This window comes from Chiloscyllium plagiosum, unplaced genomic scaffold, assembly GCF_037043375.1.
Source record: "Chiloscyllium plagiosum isolate Xiang-an unplaced genomic scaffold, Cpla_swu_hap1 HiC_scaffold_1, whole genome shotgun sequence".
NCBI classification, from domain to species: Eukaryota; Metazoa; Chordata; class Chondrichthyes; order Orectolobiformes; family Hemiscylliidae; genus Chiloscyllium; species Chiloscyllium plagiosum.
Window position 1 is genome coordinate 54400506 of NW_028270139.1, and position 19953 is coordinate 54420458.

Consider the following 19953-nt stretch of genomic DNA (forward strand, 5'->3'; position numbering starts at 1 on the left):
GGTGAGGTGAGAGTGACTACCCTTCATCAAGGCCACATTCAAACTAATGTGGTAACAAGGAACCACAGCAAAAATAGAGTAATTATGAATTGTATCTCTCCATTGAGTGAAGTCATACCTAGCACAAAAGATGGTTGTGGTGGTTGGAAGTCAATCTTCTTAGCCCTGAACATCTCTGCAGGAGTACCTCAAGGTAATGTCCTCAGCTCAATGACCTTCAGCTGTTTCAATAATGACCTTCCCTACCATAATGAGTCTAGGAATCCTCTGAAATCTTCTACCAATTGTCTTTTAACTGTCTGTTCCAAACATGGATGCTCCTCAATCAAAATGTTCCTTGACCTCTTGTCCCATGACTGGCTATTCCTGGACCAGCTGTTTTGTAAGTTTCATTTTTTTCAACTATTTGGAGAAGACAGAGATAAATCGAGCGTTCATATTAGAGTGAAAATTTTTAATGGAGAAGTACATTTAAGTTCTGTACTTTCATATATTCAAACAAAAAGACCTTGGAGTGCAGGTTCAAAGCTCCTTGAAAGTTGAGTCATAGGCAGATAGGATAGTGAAGAAGGCATTTGGTATGCTTTCCTTTATTGGTCAGAATATTAAGTACAGGAGTTGGGAGGTCATGTTGCAGCTGTACAGGACATTGGTTAGGCCACTGTTGGAATATTGTGTGCAATTCTGGTCTCCTTCCTATTGGAAAGATGTTGTGAAACTTGAAAGGGTTCAGAAAAGATTTACAAGGATGTTGGAGGATTTGAGCTATAGGGAGAGGTTGAAGAGGCTAGGGCTGTTTTTCTTGGAGCGTTGGAGGCCGAGGGGTGAACTTATAGAGGTTTATAAAATCATGAGGGGCATGGATAGGGTAAATAAACAAAGTCTTTCCCTGGGGTGGGGTGGGGGGGGGGGTGTCCAGAACTAGAGGGCATAGGTTGAGGGTGAGCAGGAAAAGATATAAAAGAGACCTAAGGGGCAATCTTTTCACACAGAGGGTGGTATGTGTATGGAATGAACTGCCAGAGGATGTGATGGAGGCTGGTACAATTGCAACATTTAAGAGGCATTTGGATGGGTGTATGAATAGGAAGGGTTTGGAGGAATATTGGCCAGGTGGTGGCAGGTGGGACTAGATGGTTTAGGATATCTGGTCAGCATGGACAATTTGGACCAAAGGGTCTGTTTCCGTGCTGTACATCTCTATGACTCTATAAGGTCAGAGGCAAGGCTGTTTGCCAATGATTGCAAAATGTTCAGACTGCTTCAGATACTAAAACAGTCAGTGTTCATGTGCAGCAAGACCTGGACACCACAACATTCAGGCAGAAGTGGGTACTGCAGGTGCTGGAGATTAGAGTCAGGATTAGAGTGGTGCTGGAAAAGCACAGCAGCTCAGGCTGCATCCAAGGAGCAGGAAAATTGATGTTTCGGTATGGAATGAGCTGCCAGAGGATGTGGTGGCGGCTGGTACAATTGCAACTTTTAAGAGGCATTTGGATTGGTATATGAATAGGAAGGGTTTAGAGGGATATGGGCTGGGTGCTGGAAGGTGGGACTAGATTGGGTAGGGATATCTGGTCGCCATAGACGGGTTGGACCAAAGGGTCTGTTTCCATGCTGTACATCTCTATAACTCTAAAAGCCTTTCATCTGGAATGCAATTCCTGAAAGAGGGCTTTTGCCTGAAACATCGATTTTCCTGCTCCTCGGATGCTGCCTGACCCGCTGTGCTGTTCCAGCACCACTCTAATCTTGACCACAACGTTCAGGGATGGACTGATAAGTGTAAAGTAATATTCGTGCAATGACCATCCCCAACAACAGAAAATCTAACCATTTTTCTTGACCTCCCCCACATCCTAGCTGTAACCATTAATCAGAAACTGAACTGACCAGCCATTCAGATACTGTGCTATAAGAGCAGGTGAGAGGCTAGGAATCCAACAAAATATGATTCAGCTCATGACTTCAAGAAGTCTGTTCACCATCCAAAAACACTACTCAGGAACATCAAGCAATATCTTTCACATAGCTCAATGAATTTAGCTCAACTAATCTCACGAAACTTGACACCATCCAGGACAATGCAGCCCACTAGACTGGCACACCATCTACCACCTTTATCATTCACTCCCTTCACCATTCATACACAGAGACATCAGTGTCTACCATCTACAAGACACATTGCTCCTTCAACAGCACTTTCTAAACCCATAAGCTCCACCATCTAAAAGTACAAGGGAAACAGATACTTGCGAATCACCTGCAAATTGCCCTCCAAGCCACACATAATCCTGACTTGGAAATAAATTGCTGTTACTTCATTGTTGCTGGCTCAAACCCTGGAGTTCCCATCCTATACCACATGGATTTCTGCAGCTCATGAAGTCAGCTCACCAGCACCTTCTGAAGGAAGGGCAACAAATGCTGAATTAAACAGTGCACTATTAAAAAACACTAAAAACCATGGCCTAGAATTAAGAATATCATCAGAACAGATTCGACTGATGATAACCCTGTTCAAAATTGCTCACTTTTCTGTCAATGATTTTTCAGGGGAAAATTCAGAGTCTGAATTATTCCAGATGAATCCATCAGAAAAAAACAAGGGAAAAATCTAGTCAGCGCAGGTGTAGCATTGCAGGTCAAGACACACCCCTTTCTCAAACCACTTACTGCCATATTTCAGGAGTTAAAGGTCCCAAACGTACTTTGATAGTGGCTGACAAACTGTGAGTGTTTAAACTAAGTGAGGGTGTAGGGTGGCAGATGGGTAGGTGAGGGCTGTTGGGTAAGATGGTAGAAAGCCAAGTAGATATAATGGGTGAAATACCAGGTGGGTGAGGGAGTGTAAGGTACCAGCTGAGAAAGGTGGCTACAACGCCAGTTAGGTGAATGAGTGCTCATGTAGGTCAGGGGTCATGTTGGAAGGGTGTTTCAGCAATATCAGATTGGAGGGATGTGACAAATAGTTGTCAGCTCTGGCTGGGGTTTGGATACGTCAGGAAGTAAGGGGTGGGAGGAGTGTCAGATCGCATCTGTGAAGGGGTACATGAGGGTCTGGGATTGTAAGAGGTTGGGGGTGTCAGTGGTGAGTGGGAGAGTTTCAGTTTAGTAGTTATCCAGGATGAAATATTTTAATCTTCTAACATCTCCTGGATAACTAAGGCTAAGTGAGTCAGAACATCACCAAAGTCTCAAAGATAAATGGGGATTTTTCATATTGTTTCAGACAGAGGAGAGTTGCCAACTGGAATGTATTATTGTCTGGGCAATGGCTGCACAGACAACTGTGTTGGGAATTCTACATCATCCTGACGTGTGACTCAGTCTGGGATGCTCCACCAGCTATCTAGCGATTGGAATATCAAGAATTCTAGTTTCGAAAAACCTAGCTAGCTCTGTTGAAGCTTCTTTCTTTTTGATGTTAGATGTAGTAATTTGCTGTCACCTTACAAACTAAATTAGTTGATTGCTCCCCTGTAATAGTAGAAAGCAGAATTCCATATAAAGGTTTTAAGTTAATTATTTGAGCATTATATGGCATAATTTGAGACCAAATTTCAAAAATACACTCAGGTATGCTATGAGACAAAGTACAGGACACTTTTAATGTGATGAGTCACTGCCTTTAGCAAAGACTTGTACTCTTGAAGTGAGTGCTAGCAGATGGAAGTGTGGAACCAAGCACATCAAATAGAAAGAGAACACATTCAGTACTGTAAACAACAAAGTTCTGCCAAAATGTCCAGAAACATTATTAACAGTCATAAACACATGAAAGAGCAATTTCTAATGCTAATTGGAATAACATAATGAATTGTATTGTTACAATATTTAGTGAAATCTCATTTCAAGTCAGATTCATTTGTACACTTGACAAGAATTGAAAGTAATTTTAGCAGATCTTGGCATTGTTTAAAAAAAACTCTTACTTTGGACTGTTTGAACATGTAACCTCAAAAATAACAACAAGGCTGCACAGAAAAGTACATTTAAAAAATGAAAATAAGATTGAAATTCACCTGGAAGGCTCCACAAACCAGAAACTTCCAAAGTTCTCAGTTTCTTTTCCAATTCAGCTACTCGATTGCCCAGAATTCTAGAGATGAGAATAAATTCAAACAGCAGCTGTTGAAAAATGCTGCTTTCAATATATTCATAAAGTGATTTAAGCATTCACTTTGTCACAACAAAGTAAATAGAATCAAACAATAAACACATTGGTATTATCATTTTATGTATTGATCAAACAATATTAGTCCTATGTGTCATGAGAAGCAAAGCAGCGAAAAGCTTTCATCCAGACATATACCATAAAAACAAGCTTCAAACGTCTAGCATGGCTGACTCCTAATTTAAGTGGGTTCACTGACAACATAGACATATAATTTTTATTATATTCTAAATGATAGGCAATGTGCAGTTACCTACAATGATTTTGTGTAATTTCCTGTGACTCCTATTACAAATGCAAATTGCCTAAATCACCACAATGCGCTGTAATAATAACCAGAGTTGAATGCCAAGTATAATATTTGAAGATGGTCAGGTCTGGTCCCCAGCGTGTTCCTGTCTGAGCAATCTTGCAGGAGGTAGGATCTATGCAACAGAGGCTATCCATCCAACAGTGCTGGGTGGCCAATTAGGTACGTATAGGGAATAATTAGTGGAAAATGCTGCCACCACTGAGATGTTCATCACTCTAAGGATAAAGCTCAGCAGGTACTTGCAGGCAGCACCCTGGTTAGAGGTTGAAAAAAAACTGCAGATGCTGGAGTCAAAGGTAGACAAGCAGGAGGCAGGAAGAACACAGCAAGCCAGGCAGCATCAGGAGGTGGAGAAGTCAACTTGATGGTTGTCACCCTTCTTCAGAATTGGGGGTGGGTGTAAGGGGAGCTGCAGATAAAATGGGTGTGGGGGGCAGGTAGCATCCTGGTACCAGCCTAGGAAACCATTGAGACTATCTCTCAATCCCCGATCAGGGCGCTGCAGGGATGAGACGGCCACAGCTGCAGTCACAAGCAGTTCTGGGAGTGATCCTGCACAATTATTGCCTGACAGTTCCGACTATTACTTATTTTATTTATTTCAGGTATTGCCTCTATGATGAGGCACCTTTGTTATTCCATAGCATTTTCTTCTGCTTGGCAACTCCAAGAGAAATGCCAAGTACAGCACCAATCATTCCACATGGCCTTCATCAATCGGACCAAGGCTTTTGACTCAGTCAGTCAGGAAGGGCTATGAAAGACCCTGTCAAAGCCCGACTACTGAGTGAAATTCATCAACATCTGTCTCATCCATGATAAGATGTTATCGACGATCCTCATCAATGGTAATATGACAGAACTCTTTGAGGTCAAGACAGGATTCAAACAGAGATATGTCATCCCACGCTTTTCTCCCACTTCATCAGCATCATTCTTCATCTTGTCGAGAAGAAGCTTCCCAGTGTGTGGACATTGCCTACAGGATGCACAGAAATCTTTTCAACCTCAGCCAGTTGAAATTCAAGAATAAATTGACACTGACCTCCCTTGTGGAACTTCAGTATATATGGTGACAATGTTATCTCTGCTCTCTTGGAACAAAATCTTCAAGTCTTAATGCCTTTGCAGAATCATACCGAAGAACTAGTCTCAGCCTTAACCTTGTTTCTTTTTGTCAGCTGCTTTTGGCCGAATTTGACGAAAATTGAGGAGTGAATGACCCAATAGTCTGTCCAGCATTCATGCGCACTGGTCAACGCTTTGGGAATCAGGATATCCTATTGGTCTCAGGTTTGAATGATCATGTAATTGATTATGTGCCAGTGATTGATCATGGACGCATCCAAGAAGTCTTGAACTTCTGTTTGGTGAACAGTGTGGTGATGATGACCAGCTGGTGTTCAGCACATTGGAGTTGCAATTCCTAACTCCTTCCTCTCCAATGTTTCCTTTTCAGAACTGAGCAACCTTTCCAATCCTGATGTAGAAGATTCAAAGGAGGATCTCTTTATCTTTCTGAGGAATGTTGGATTGGTGAGTATGGTGTCCAGGGTGCAGTAGAAGTCTTCTTTGGACTCATCTGTGGCATCAAGAATTGAAACCACTCATCACTGCTAGTTCGAGGCAAGTTTTAGACAAAGATTCATGTGACGATCATTGATGCCAATAGGTAGCTGAAAGCATCGGTTGACGAGTTTGTTCCTGATAGCAAATCCATTTCCATGTGCTTTGAGTTGATCCTCGGGTTTTCCTCTCCAGAAGACTGCATGGTTATCACCTTCTTCCCTACTCTGCCCTTCCTGTTGGCTTTCCCTACAGATTTACGTTGCACTCATGCAAAAATGCAGATGCATATGTAGTGGCCAGAGAACAGTGGGACAGTCAAAGTAAAGGTAACCAGACCCCACCCCGGAAGCAAACGTGACCACTAATTCAATGCCTGACAACGTACAAAGCAGCAGATTCCACCCAGTGGCACAATGCTGAATAGTGTGCATGAACAAAAGGTCTTGGGATGCAGCTGCACTAATCTTTGAGAGGGTTAATTAGAAAAATAGTTGGGTTCTCGAACTTCGTAAAATGAGGCACCGGTTAGGTGACAACCTGATTACTGCACGAAGTTCTCATCACCACACTTTAGGAAAGATATAAAAGTCCTTGGATGGTGCAAAGGAGATTTATTAGAATGAATCAGGGTTGAGGGGATTTAATAAGATTCAGTTAAGAAGCTGGGGTTGTTCTCTTTGGAACAAAGGCAGTTGAGGAAGTATTTGACTGTGATAAGGGAGTCAAGGAAAAACTGTTCCCATAACTGATGGTACAAGTCGAGGTGACAGGAATTTAAGATTTTGGGCAAGAATTGCAGGGGGCATGTGAAAGAACTTTCTTTTTGGGTAATGTCTGGAACTCACTGTGCACATGGGTTGTGGGTGCAAAAGTGGTTTCAAAAGGAAATTCAGTGGGTGGTTGAGGAAATAATCTTGTAAGGCTTTCAGGAGACAGAAGGAGAACTGGACCAACTAGATTGCTGCATGGAGAGCTTCCTTCTATCCTGTCCATGACATTGGCTGGTTTATTGGGTATGCACTTGAACATGTTAGCCCAGCTAAGATCCTAAATGGAAGCAGCAGGGAATTCACCTTTATGTTATTGTTTACATTTACCCTGTAAAGAGATGCCAAGATAATCTCCACCACTGTCACGTGTTGCATATTGTTCTTTCGGTCTTCAAAGAAATAAAAAATATAAGGAAAGTGAACTTGTGTGTGTCTAAGTCATACTAACTTGTGCAGAATGTTCAGTCTGAAGGATTCCTTGGTGTAAGTTGTTACCTCAGCAATACACTGAAAGCTTTTGTTTTACATCAAGAAACTAAAAGTCCAACTCACTCTTTTGAAAGACATTTCAAGGTTACATATGTAAAAAATTGCATCATACACTGCATCATATGTCTAATGCTTCTGCTGCTTTTTTTTGAACTGCAAATAAATTTAATTATATATTTTGGCTTATAGGGATTCAGACAATACAAGAATTCCCAGGTATATTTGAGTGTTGGGTTAGCAACTACTTTTGGGCAATATTAGGTTAGATTTAGATTACTTACAGTGTGGAAACAGGCCCTTCAGCCCAACAAGTCCACACCAACCGGAGCACCCGGAGGAAACCCATGCAGACATGGGGAGAATGCGCAAACTCCACACAGACAGTTGCCTGAGGCGGGAATTGAACCCAGGTCTCTGGCACTGCGAGGCAGCAGTGCTAACCACTGTGCCACCGTGCTGCCCCACACAGTCTTGAAAGCAAAGATGAAGATTATAGAATGAAAATAATGTCAATACAAAATCTTTCAAAAGTCTGTACAAGAAAACATTAAGAACTTTTTGCATTGATATTGATATTCAAAGAAAATTGAAGGTAGGTAATATAGAAAAGTCAAGGTCAGATGGGGCCTGAAGACATCCCCTCCAAATTCCCGTTTTCAAGATATTTGTTCAGGCGGATGATAAGCATAGAGCTGTGTTTCTCAGTGAGAAGTCCTTATTCAGTTAAAGAAACAGCTTTGCAACTCACTAATCAGTTTAGTGGCGACAAAGCACTAAATCTTCTATCAAAACAATAACAGTATAATTCAATCTCCTTGTTTCCAGGAATAATATAAGAACAGTAATAATGGTCTTATCTCTTCCATTGGGAAATTAAAACATTTAAAAAGCACGGTCCAAGTGGCTCCCTGTTATCAGGCAGATAATAATACATGCCTGTTAGTCTGCCGTTGATGCTGAAGAACCATATTCTTGTCATGAATCGTCTCAAGTAAAGCAGTTGCCAATGATTTCAGATCTGAAATGGACTGTGGCGTGGCTGGCAGACTACAACCATGGTCTTCTGACAATAATTCCTGGACTGTAGCCAAGACACATAAAATATTAATATTAATTGCATAGACAACAAAAGCAAACATTTTGAAATTCAAATTCCTCACAAAATTAAGTAAAATCATTAAATACATATGTAAATTTAGTTTTCAGTCTTTAGCTTTTAATATTCTTCTTGCTGAACATATTGGTTAACTTTTCACCTGCTCTGTATAACCAACAAATAGCTGTAGAATTCTCAAATAAACTCACAGATCCTACACTCAAAAGAGCTTGGGCTGGACACAGAACTACCGAAATCCTAGGTTTTCTGATCTATATTCTCTAGGAGTACAACTCCCCGCTAAAAGTATGACTTAACAGTCTTATAACTGCATCACATTAAAAATATATTCTAGTATTGCTGCAGCACTACAGACTTAATTGAGGATAACTATCCTACTACATCAAACATCTACAAGGAACTTTGGGTAACTGGAATCAATTTCCCTTTAGTATTAATTATCATCAGACCAGTTTTAACTCACCAAAATGTTACATGAGTCAGTCACACATTTAGGAATATTTTATATAAAAAAGTAATTTTCCAATCATGTCTTTAATATGCCGCACACTACATCAACTTTAATTTCCATCAAACAGCTCATACGTTTTAATGCAACTTCATGAGCTTGGGTTGACTGAAAAACATGCACATTTTAATAATTGGTCTCCGTTCTGATTGTTCCCAAATTATGTGAAAGAAACTTGGCAGCTTCTCAGCCATCTTCAATTTATTAAACAGCATGCTTTTCTTCCTCTTCTCCTGAAGTTAAGGGTTCTTGCTGGTATCCCATGCAAGTATTTATTCTCATCTGTAGTCACAAATACACTTACAAGCATGAAACATGGGATGAAAGTAGGGGTGGGGGAAAGATGGGGAGATTTACTGCTGAGTCTGACTTCACCAAATATCTACACATACAGGTTACTCAGGAGGGTTGTCAGATGGCAATGAGAAGAAGGAAGAACACTGGCTAACATTATCTCTTAACCTGCAGAGATTGAGACAATTATGAGTAGTCACTGGTGTTGAATAGGGACACAAAAACCAGGTATTCTGACACAGAAGTAGAGACATTACCACTGTGCCGCAAAAGCCCTTAAAAAGAAAATTATGGGCCTGTTAATCGAACATCAATTGTGTAGAAGTAATTGGAATCATTACTCAAGAACAGAGTGGCTAAGCACAAGAGAAATTCGAGCAAATTAAGAGACAGCAATTATGAATTGTTTTAAGTAGGTCATGTCTAATTGATTTTTTTTGAGGCAATAACTAAAATAATAGAGAGAGCAATGCCCATGCATCTAAAAGCAAAATACAATGGAGTAAATAGAAGTAAAAACAGAAAGTAATGGGAATCCTCGGTAAGCATCTGTGGACAGAGAAAAACAGTTAATGCTGTAGGTCATCTATACTCATAATGGAATAAGGTGACTCGTGGAGCAGAATGTTTGTAGGATAATGGAAATGAGAACAGAGAAAGAAGGGCCTGGAAAATTGTGCTGCAGAAAGACATGACTGCTTTCAGCGCAGATCTGAAACTCTGCAATTTTTGAAAGGGAGTGAGAAAGCAGGAAGTGACAAGGTGAGCTAGTCATTTGGTATGTAAAGAAGCTGCATGTCAGCTTATTGAGATGCTGCTTTCAAGGTTGGAGAGAAGCCTCGATAAACACAAAGGATTTCCAGTAAACTTGAGGTTGGGTTATCCTAGAATGAATTTGAGTCTGTCACCTTCTCTTAAATAAGATAATGACTAGGCACACAACACAAAAATCTACAACTGTTCTCAACAACAAATGAGGCAAAAATCAGCATCAACCCTGAGCACAAACCCTGGCACCCCTCCCAACAGTTTCTTTTTTTGTCTTGATCTCATCATCAACTTCCACGTCACCCACCCCAATACACTGTCACCTTCACTTCTATGCAGCTTTCGTCAATGATCAGTGCACATGTTTTGAGGGATACGGACACTCAGGCTGCCAGTTCATGATTGTAGGGTCTGTAGGCCTAGCATCTGGGTGTAACTTGGCATTCACCTAACCAGCCTGCATAAAGTCTTTGAAGTGTCCTCCTCTCCCCACACACACACTTTGTTCTGATATCTCCAATCAGGTTTCCTTGGCTTATCCCATTAACCTCTTCAGTAACTCCCCAGTTAAAAGAAAAAGTGCACAGTGGTGCCACTACATCCAAAAGAACCTCAATGGAGGCATCAGAATTCATGGGTTGCCCTCGAATGGGGATCTGTCTGCTCTGGCAACATATTCTCCTTTTTATGCTTCCCCTGCAGCATCTACCAGAACAAAGGGTGCCAATTCACATTTAGATCATAGAATCCCTATGGTATGAAAGCAGACCATTCAGCCCATCAAGTCCTCCATCACACCTCTGAACAGCATCACCAAGATCCATCCCCCTATGCTATCCCTGTACCCCTGCATTTGGACTGTGGGAGGAAACCGGAGCACCCGGAGGAAACCCATGCATACAGAGGGAGAATGTGCAAGCTTAACATAGGCAGTCACCTGAGGCTGGAATCAAACATGGGTCCTTAGTGCTGTGAGGCAGCAGTGCTAACCACTGAGCCATTGTGCCACCCCATTACAAACCTCTATAGGGTCACCCCTCAGCCTCAGAAGGTCTGCAGAAAATACTCCCAGCCTGTTCAGCCTCTCATGGTAACTCAAACCCTCCAATCACCACAACATCCTTGCAAATCTTTTCTGAACTCTTTCAAGTTTAACATCTTTGCCATAACAGGCAGACCAGAATTGAAAACAGTATTCTAAAAGGGGCCTCACCAATATCCTGTACATCCACAGCATGACCTCCAATTTAAGTTGCACCTCTTCTGATACACGACCCCTAATTGGGCAGCCTCGACAGTTCTCTGGTAGCTAATTGGCCTGCTTGTTAAAAATAGACATGCACCAGGAACCAACATGGCATAGGTAGGGATCTCAACCTCAGAGGCACAACCTCAGAATGGAAATTCAGCCTACGGTGCCATAAAAATATCTATGCTTGAGCCTCAGTTATTCAATATAAAAGGTAGTTAAAAACACATTAGTTCTATTGAACCACAGGGCTGCTCTCATTAGAGATTGAAACTGATGTTTCAACTTAACTGAAAGGAATATTCCTGTTGAGGCCAAACAAATGTACTATATAACTTTAAGATACTTTATTTTATGTTTTATTAATAGAGCCTTGGATACCTCTCTCAAACATGCTGTTTCATTAAATGATTTATGAACATGTTCACTCAGTAACCTTTGCTCCTACACTCCATTTAGAATTATATCTTCTATGTTATTTGTCTCTTGGTATTCTTTCTATCAAAACAAATCACTTCACCCTTCTCTGCATTAAATTTCATATGGCAACTCTCCACTCATTCTACCAACCTATGTCCTTTAAAGATCCATGCAGGTCTTCTTACAGTGCCTCAAATTTTTGTATCATTGGCAAATTTTGAAACTTCACTCTATATATCAAGGTCAGGGTCATTAATATATATTTATATTAATCTAATCATTAATGATTTGGATAATATGCAATATGTGCAGGATTTTTCTCATGATACAAAGGTTTGTGCTATGGTAAGTCATGCATAAAAGCACAAAATTACAATGTGACATTGTTAGAGTTAGCAGGCGGACAAAACGTTTACATGCTATAAATAGGTATTTCATTAGTTTCTGAAATAACAAAGGGACAAAAGAACCAAAAAAAGTCAACATTTACAAAGTCAACACAGTTCCATAACTGTAGCCTGAGAAATGCACGATGTTTTTCATTTAAAATTTTCTTTAACTATCCAATCTTCCCTGAAGGTTGAGCCTTATATTCAATTAGATTGATGTCAATGTAAAAGTGGCTTTTCATAGCAAGAAGTGGGAAAATATTCAACCATGGGGCACCAGAGCTGTTACACATTATGGGAGTTGACATAATTTGAGTAACTTTGTTAGTTTAGAGCCATCATATTCTCAAAGAATTGAATTGTATAGTAATTTGAATGAAGCAATATCAATCAAGCAACATAGGTGGCATTTCATGAATGAATGAAACAAATGAATTATCAGATGACTTAAATGAAGTAACATTAAATTACGAGAAGTTGGTTGTATGAACTTCAAGCAGGGATCTCTGGATAAGAATCAAGACAATCTTTCATGCTTCAATGTTTAATCCTGAAAATCTGGTGCAATTTATCACAATTATCACTTATTTAGATAATCACAATATGAATTTAATAACATTAAACATAGGCAGGATATATTATTCTTGACATGGTATACAATCATTCCATTGAATGGCAGTAACCTGGAGAATTCCTTTAATCTTCATCTTAGTTTAATTCACTGCACACACATTAAATACTGCCACAGATCAATCAAAATCAAGATAATCTTTATTGGTGTCTCTTAAATATAACTTCTCGCTATTATCTACTGTCATAAAACAACAAGACATCTAATTTAAATACAATTACTATTACTAATATAATTCTCTCAAACCACAAAGGACAGAAACTCAGTTATTAGGCAGACGAGACTGTGCCAATCAACAATCTCTTAGCCAATTAAACTCCATTCCAACTGCCCCAATTACTGAGCTTTATAAACTTGCCTCTAAGCTCAATGGCCTTACTGACATTGGTTTGAAGGCTGTTGTGGTAGGGTAATATTGTTCCTATCTCTAACCATTAAAGTTGAGAGAGATAGTGGGCTGGAGCTAATAGGCAGAAGGGTTGGAGCAGGGTATTCAGAGGCCAGAACTGGGGGTAACTTTAGCAACTCCTCCTTGTTGCCTGGTCCCTTGCCCATCTATGCAGGACACCTTCCCCTCCCCAAATGCAGGCCCACCCCATTTCCAACTGAAAGGCTTCAACTAAACCTGACAGGCTTTGCTGGTCAGACATCCCAAGAACAGAGGGAATCCATGAGTCAGCACAAAACTGCAGAGGATTCAGAGGTATTGGGTGTCCATTGACTTCTTGATGCACCTTATTAATATCCTGCCGCTTCTAGTGGGTATCCTGCATCACTAATTGAAGATAATTAGTATCATTGAAATCATGGAGGATTCATCTGGCATACTGCAGGACTGTATAGTTAAAGTAGGTATTCACAGAGACATGAGAGAAAGTGAGGGCTGCAGATGCTGGAGATCAGAGCTGAAAATGTGTTGCTGGAAAAGCGCAGCAGGTCAGGCAGCATCCAAGGAACAGGAGAATCGACGTTTCGGGCATAAGCCCTTCTTCAGGAATGAGGAAAGTGTGTCCAGCAGGCTAAGATAAAAGGTAGGGAGGAGGGACTTGGGGGAGGGGCTTTGGAAATGCGATAGGTGGAGGGAGGTCAAGGTGAGGGTGATAGGCCGGAGTGGGGTGGGGGCGGAGAGGTCAGGAAGATGATTGCAGGTTAGGAAGGCGGTGCTGAGGTCGAGGGATTTGACTGAGACAAGGTGGGGGGAGGGGAAATGAGGAAACTGGAAAAATCCGAGTTCATCCCTTGTGGTTGGAGGGTTCCCAGGCAGAAGATGAGGCGTTCTTTCTCCAACCGTCGTGTTGCCATGGTCTGGCGATGGAGGAGTCCAAGGACCTGCATGTCCTTGGTGGAGTGGGAGGGGGAGTTAAAGTGTTGGGCTACGGGGTGGTTGGGTTGGTTGGTCCGGGTGTCCCAGAGGTGTTCTCTGAAACGTTCCGCAAGTTGGCGGCCTGTCTCCCCAATATAGAGGAGGCCAGATCGGGTGCAGCGGATGCAATAGATGATGTGTGTGGAGGTGCAGGTGAATTTGTGGTGGATGTGGAAGTGTCCCTTGGGGCCTTGGAGGGAAGTAAGGGGGGAGGTGTGGGCGCAAGTTTTGCATTTCTTCCGGTTGCAGGGGAAGGTGCTGGGAGTGGAGGTTGGGTTGGTGGGGGGTGTGGACCTGACGAGGGAGTCACGGAGGGAGTGGTCTTTTCGGAACGCTGATAGGGGAGGGGAGGGAAATATATCACTGGTGGTGGGGTCCGTTTGGAGGTGGCGGAAATGACGGCGGATGATACGTTGCACATGGAGGTTGGTGGAGTGGTAGGTGAGGACCAGTGGGGTTCTGTCTTGGTGGCGGTTGGAGGGGCGGGGCTCAAGGGCGGAGGAGCGGGAAGTGGAAGAGATGCGGTGGAGGGCATCGTCGACTACGTCTGGCGGGAAATTGCGGTCTTTGAAGAAGGAGGCCATCTGGGTTGCACTGTTTTGGAACTGGTCCTCCTGGGAGCAGATGCGGCAGAGAAGAAGGAATTGGGAATATGGAATGGCGTTTTTACAGGGGGCAGGGTGGGAGGAGGTGTAGTCTAGGTAGCTGTGGGAGTCGGTCGGTTTATAGTAAATGTCCGTGTCGATTCGGTCACCCGAGATATGTTCTACTACTCCAAACACAGCTTCTCTATATGCAAAGTCACTCTGTACTCCTACTCTGTAAAGTGGAACTGGTTTATAACTCCATGTATACCTCTGAGTAAGATTTGCTCCTTCACGAGCAACTCTGGAAGATAAATTGCATGACCAGCCAGTATTATTGACAGACTTGCTCCAATGTATCTCAATATTTTTAGTGATTTACCTGGTCAGTTTGAAACACTAGGAAATATCTCCGCTTTGTGATCAAATATTCAGAATCTCCAGTGATAGTTCTCAAGAGTTGAGAAAGAATTTTCTTGCCGGCACTGACACATCTCACCTTTCTAAGTAGTTAAGGAGATGTGTTATCTTTATACTGCCATCATAGTTTTAGTTCCTACCTCCTTTCCTGGTTTGCTTTTTCTGGAAATTTCTTAGCCATCCCTACCATTGCAAATCAGTCTCCCAGTAATTTCCAGCAATCAATGTTGGTGTAACTAGTCTTACTACAATGGAAGGAAATTGTTTTCTTTACATTCTAGCCTCTCTCTTAGTATTTTGGTGTCGTGTTGTTGTTCACTAAAACTAATACTTCTTTTCATCTGCAGACTTTTTGTTCTTCCAATTTCCCACAGAATTCCTAAATCGCCATCTTCCCACATGTGTGAGATATCAAAGATATACACTGGAACTGCTGCTTCTCAGATTCTTGATATATGGTGCTCATCTAAGTAAGTTTTAAGGTTAACTGGAATACTGTTTGTGAATGCTTCCATAATCATTATTTCTGTCACTTCCTCAAATATTTTCTCTTACTTGTGATTGAAAACATTGATCCCACAGCACTTTTTTTCTCTTGCAATTTCTGCAAATATCAGATTAAACTTCTTTCTTGTAGTCCTAAATTTGAATTAATAAGCTTTGGGGATAACTTGGGTTTTGTTTTAAAAAACAGTTGTTTCGTAGTTTGTGGACTGTTCCTCTGGCAGCTGGCTTACAGTCAGTGCTGCACCTATCTAAACACATCGTGCATTAAAGTCAAGGAATGTTGAGCCATCTCAACTGCCCAGCTACCTTTTAGAATGACTTAAAACATTTGTTCACTCCATTCTCAGTAAATTTACGCATTAAGCATCGATTTCCAGTCAAATAAAATCTCTGACCAGAATCAAAATTATCCCCTGATCTACTGTTCCTTCTTTCTTGTTTCAGCCTGAGCTTTTCTCTTGCCAAATCAGATTGCCTGATTCCCTTATCTCTTTGGAGTTCGCGATTTTTAAATTCTGTCTTTTTCTTGTTTTTGTCTCTCCTCACACTCCAATTTAAGTTTTCTTATTTTCAATTATCTTTATCCTCCATTTCCATTTTGTTTCATTGTCTTTTCCTTCCAATTCAAGTCCTTTCATTCTTTTCCTCTTTCTGTCAATTCTCTTTTTCATTTCTAGCTGAATCTTAGCTAATTCTAGTGATAACACACTAGAAATTCTAAAGGCTGGATGACTACATTAAACATCTCATCCTTATGAGATTCCACTTTCATCTCTACCATTAATTTATCTCCTGACTCAGCTTAAGCTCAGCCAAAGACTTCAAAACATCCACTGTTACCTGTTCTACTCCCAGAAAAGTCTTGGCAACTTTCAAAGTCATTTTGAAAGTCCAAACAAGGCAAGAAACTTCACTGCAACACTCTCATTTTGTATCTAGAAACTCTACATAGTCATTTCTTTAAAAGAGACACGGGTCTATCTTAAATTCATTCTGTTCTGACTCCACAAAGATTCCCACTCTGTTACAATCTCAGCTGAAGCTATTATTGAGTAGTCAGATCCCAGAATATAACCTGACTTAATAGATCATATGCTTAATATTTATACTTAAAGCAATGGTTTGTCAAAAAAAATTTCCACATTGTGTAAGTTGTAAGTCTTCTTCAATAGCGAAATATAAATTAATTACACAAACAGGACAACAATGAGATACAGATGCAAAATACAATTTAGAAAGATCTTAATACAACAGCAAAACAAAGCTTCAACCTGTTTCCAGCATTATCTCTTACAAAGACTCAATCCAAGAAAAATATTTATTCTACCTTAACTTTGAAATCTTTACCTAATTGAAGCTTTTCAATTTTATTTTCTTGATCTGTAGAATCAATTTTACAACACTTGTGCATCTGGTGGCATAAATAATCCTGACGGTCAAAATGTTTTTAGTTTAAACAACTTGTACCTTCTATCCTAAACTCTTCCAGTTTCAATAATTCACAGACTAAAACAATGCAGGTTCCCCTGAACGAAACTGAACAAAACACCTGCTAAGTGAAAACAATTTCTCTTTTGAACAAACTCATTTTTTCTTTTAAACTGAAGTCAAAACAAATCTAATTAATTTGTTCTGTTTATTCTGCCTGCCATAAACTCAGAAATATAAACATTTTATTCTATTAAAACCACAGGGATGTCAGCACTTCACTGGAGTCATGTGTCTTCCTCAGACTTTGCATTTATGTAACTGATCCAGAATGACCTTCTGACATTCTTGAAAAACTTTCAAAAGCACTACACTACTTCTATTTGCTTCTATCCAAATCCAACAATCTAATATACTTTGTACATATTTCATCACAACAGAAAAATAAAATTAATCTATGTTTACTTTAAAAGTAACATACAACAAATTGGTAAGACTTATAAACAAAGAATTATTACTCCCAGTTCTCAACACTCACTATTAGTCTAGTGTAGAGAGGTTAGCCTGCCTTACAGACTCGGATTCATTCAGTATATGATCTCACAGATATACAAGAATCCTAATGAACCCTATCCAACTTCCTTGAATTTGGTGAAACTATCTAAAGGGTAAATTTGTCTGGGCTAAGAAAATGGACTAGAACTAGGGGCATATGGTAAGTTTAATAATATTTTGGGTGGAGGGCTTCTCTGGGGGTGGCACGGTGGCACAGTGGGGGCAGCACAGTGGCACAGTGGTTAGCAGAGCTGTCTCACAGCGCCAGGGACCCGGGTTCAATTCCCACCTCAGGCAACTGTCTGTGTGGAGTTTGCACATTCTCCCCCTGTCTGCGTGGGTTTCCTCCGAGTGCTCCGGTTTCCTCCCACAGTCCAAAGATGTGCAGGTTAGGTGAATTGGCCATTCTAAAATTGCCCGTAGTGTTAGGTGTAGGGCAATGGGTCTGGGTGGGTTGCTCTTCAGAGGGTCAGTGTGGACTTGTTGGGCTGAAGGGCCTGTTTCCACAGTGTAAGTAATCTAAAACCTGTTTATAATTGCAAAACTCCCGAATTAGTTTGCATTAATGCAACATTTAAATTCTGCAGACTGAAGAATTAAGTAGTGGTTTGACAGGGTGGGTGTAAAACAGTTCAAGAACATGACAGTAAAATATCCAACTGGACAGGAAGAGGAAGAATACTTCTTTTAACAAATCTTGTTTCAAAGAACAGCTCACCTTGTTTTGCAGAAAGAACTCCTGTAAGTGCGCTACTGCTGCTTCTTCCACTTGGCTTTGGGTGCTTTTTACGTTCAAGAGCATTCTAAATGAAACATACGTTATAAAATGAAGAGGCAGCACGACTTTTAATATTAACGAAAGCCAGTTTCCTCAGTCTCAAAACAGAACATCATCTGGCTCAACTGATCAATAAAGGCCAGGTATGAAAGTAACCAATTAGCAGTTCCGTCTGATTGTTAACCTTAACCACTACAGTAAATACTGAATATATATATCTCATTAGACTTAGAAATTACACAGGGAACCAACAAAATATATTTCAAAGTAACTGAAAAATAAAATAATAGGTTCCATGAAATGTCCTGACAGACAAATAATTCATTTTTTTAAAAAAATCATTTTCAGTCCAACAAGAAATGGTAAAGTACTTTGATTGCTTTATATTTGTGGGGAGTCAGGAAATGAAGTGAATCAAACACAAATTAATTTCTTCCTCAAGGTGAGAAAGAAAGTTGGACAGGAAATACCTAATTTCTTAAATTTTCTACTTTGGAACATAGCAGTAAGTTAGGGTTTAGAAACAGAAGCACTCAGTACAATAAAGTAGTAATATTGAATTTATGCAAAACACTGCCTATCCCACTGGCATTCAAATATCATATTTGCTTGAAAACCAGACACCCAGTAAAGCCATAAAGAGAAAGAGAATTTTCTATTTTATGAATGTGCCACAAAATTTTCAATAAATAATGATTAATCTGTACTCAAACATTTTGGTCATGGTTACTGCAATATAAAAACTGAAAGAACTGCTGTAAATCAGAAACAAAAATAGAATTGCTGGAAAAGCTCAGCAGCTCTGGCAGCATCTGTCGAGAGAAATCAGAGTTAGCGTTTTGGGTTGAGTGACCCTTCCTCAGAATGCGAAAAGAGCAACTATCCGTAGATTGTTGAACATTGCAGAGAGACCTATGATCCTGGTGGATTCAAAACATGAAGGATGAAAGTTGAGTTGGAATCCATGAAGAGTGAGTCTGAGCTGGAGGCAGTCACTGAGGAATGTGACTTGGATGTGGAAATGTGTTTTAGCAAATATCTGGTCAAACACCAGGAAAAGACAGTGAAATTAACGTCAGTGGACAAGAAGAAAGATTGGAACGGAAATCTTGTCGCAGAGAAGAGCACAGCTTCTTCAAGGTGGACATGCAGAGAAGTGAAGTGGCAATTAGTTAACAACTAAATAAAATCTGAAGGAACTGAGCAAGGGTCACTCGGCCCAAAACGTTAACTGATTTCTCTCCACAGATGCTGTCAGATCTGCTGAGCTTTTCTGGCAATTTCTATTTTTATTACAGTAATGTGTCCAACTTGGAGCACTCTTCTATAGGAAGGGCATTTAAACATTAAAACTGAAGTATGTAGCACAGAATCATACTCAAAGTCACAGAGTCATATAGCACAGAAACAAATGCTTCCTTCCAACTTGTCTATCCCAACCAGTTTTCCCCAAACTAAACTAGTCTGATTTGCCTACGTTTGGCTAACATCCCTCTAAACCTTTCCAATTTATATACCTGTCCAAATGTCTTTTAAATGTTGTAACTGTACCTGCCTCTACCAATTCCTCTGGCAGTTGATTCCATATATGCACAACTCTCTGTTTGAAAATGCTGCCCCTCAG

The 19953-nt window shown here is 40.5% G+C and overlaps 1 protein-coding gene across 5 annotated transcripts in view; it reads right to left on the reverse strand.

Annotated features, from left to right (window-relative positions):
* The window catches only part of LOC122551618 (coiled-coil domain-containing protein 149), a 149814-nt gene that overhangs the window by 32237 nt on the left and 97624 nt on the right, over positions 1–19953 (reverse strand). For all 5 annotated transcript variants that reach the window (XM_043693847.2, XM_043693837.2, XM_043693826.2 and 2 more), the window contains exons 8-10: positions 18270–18354; positions 8255–8399; positions 4026–4102 (exon numbers count right to left, since the gene is read on the reverse strand). In XM_043693847.2, the coding sequence (XP_043549782.1) occupies positions 4026–4102; positions 8255–8399; positions 18270–18354 (307 nt within the window). The remainder of the gene's footprint in view (positions 1–4025; positions 4103–8254; positions 8400–18269; positions 18355–19953) is intronic.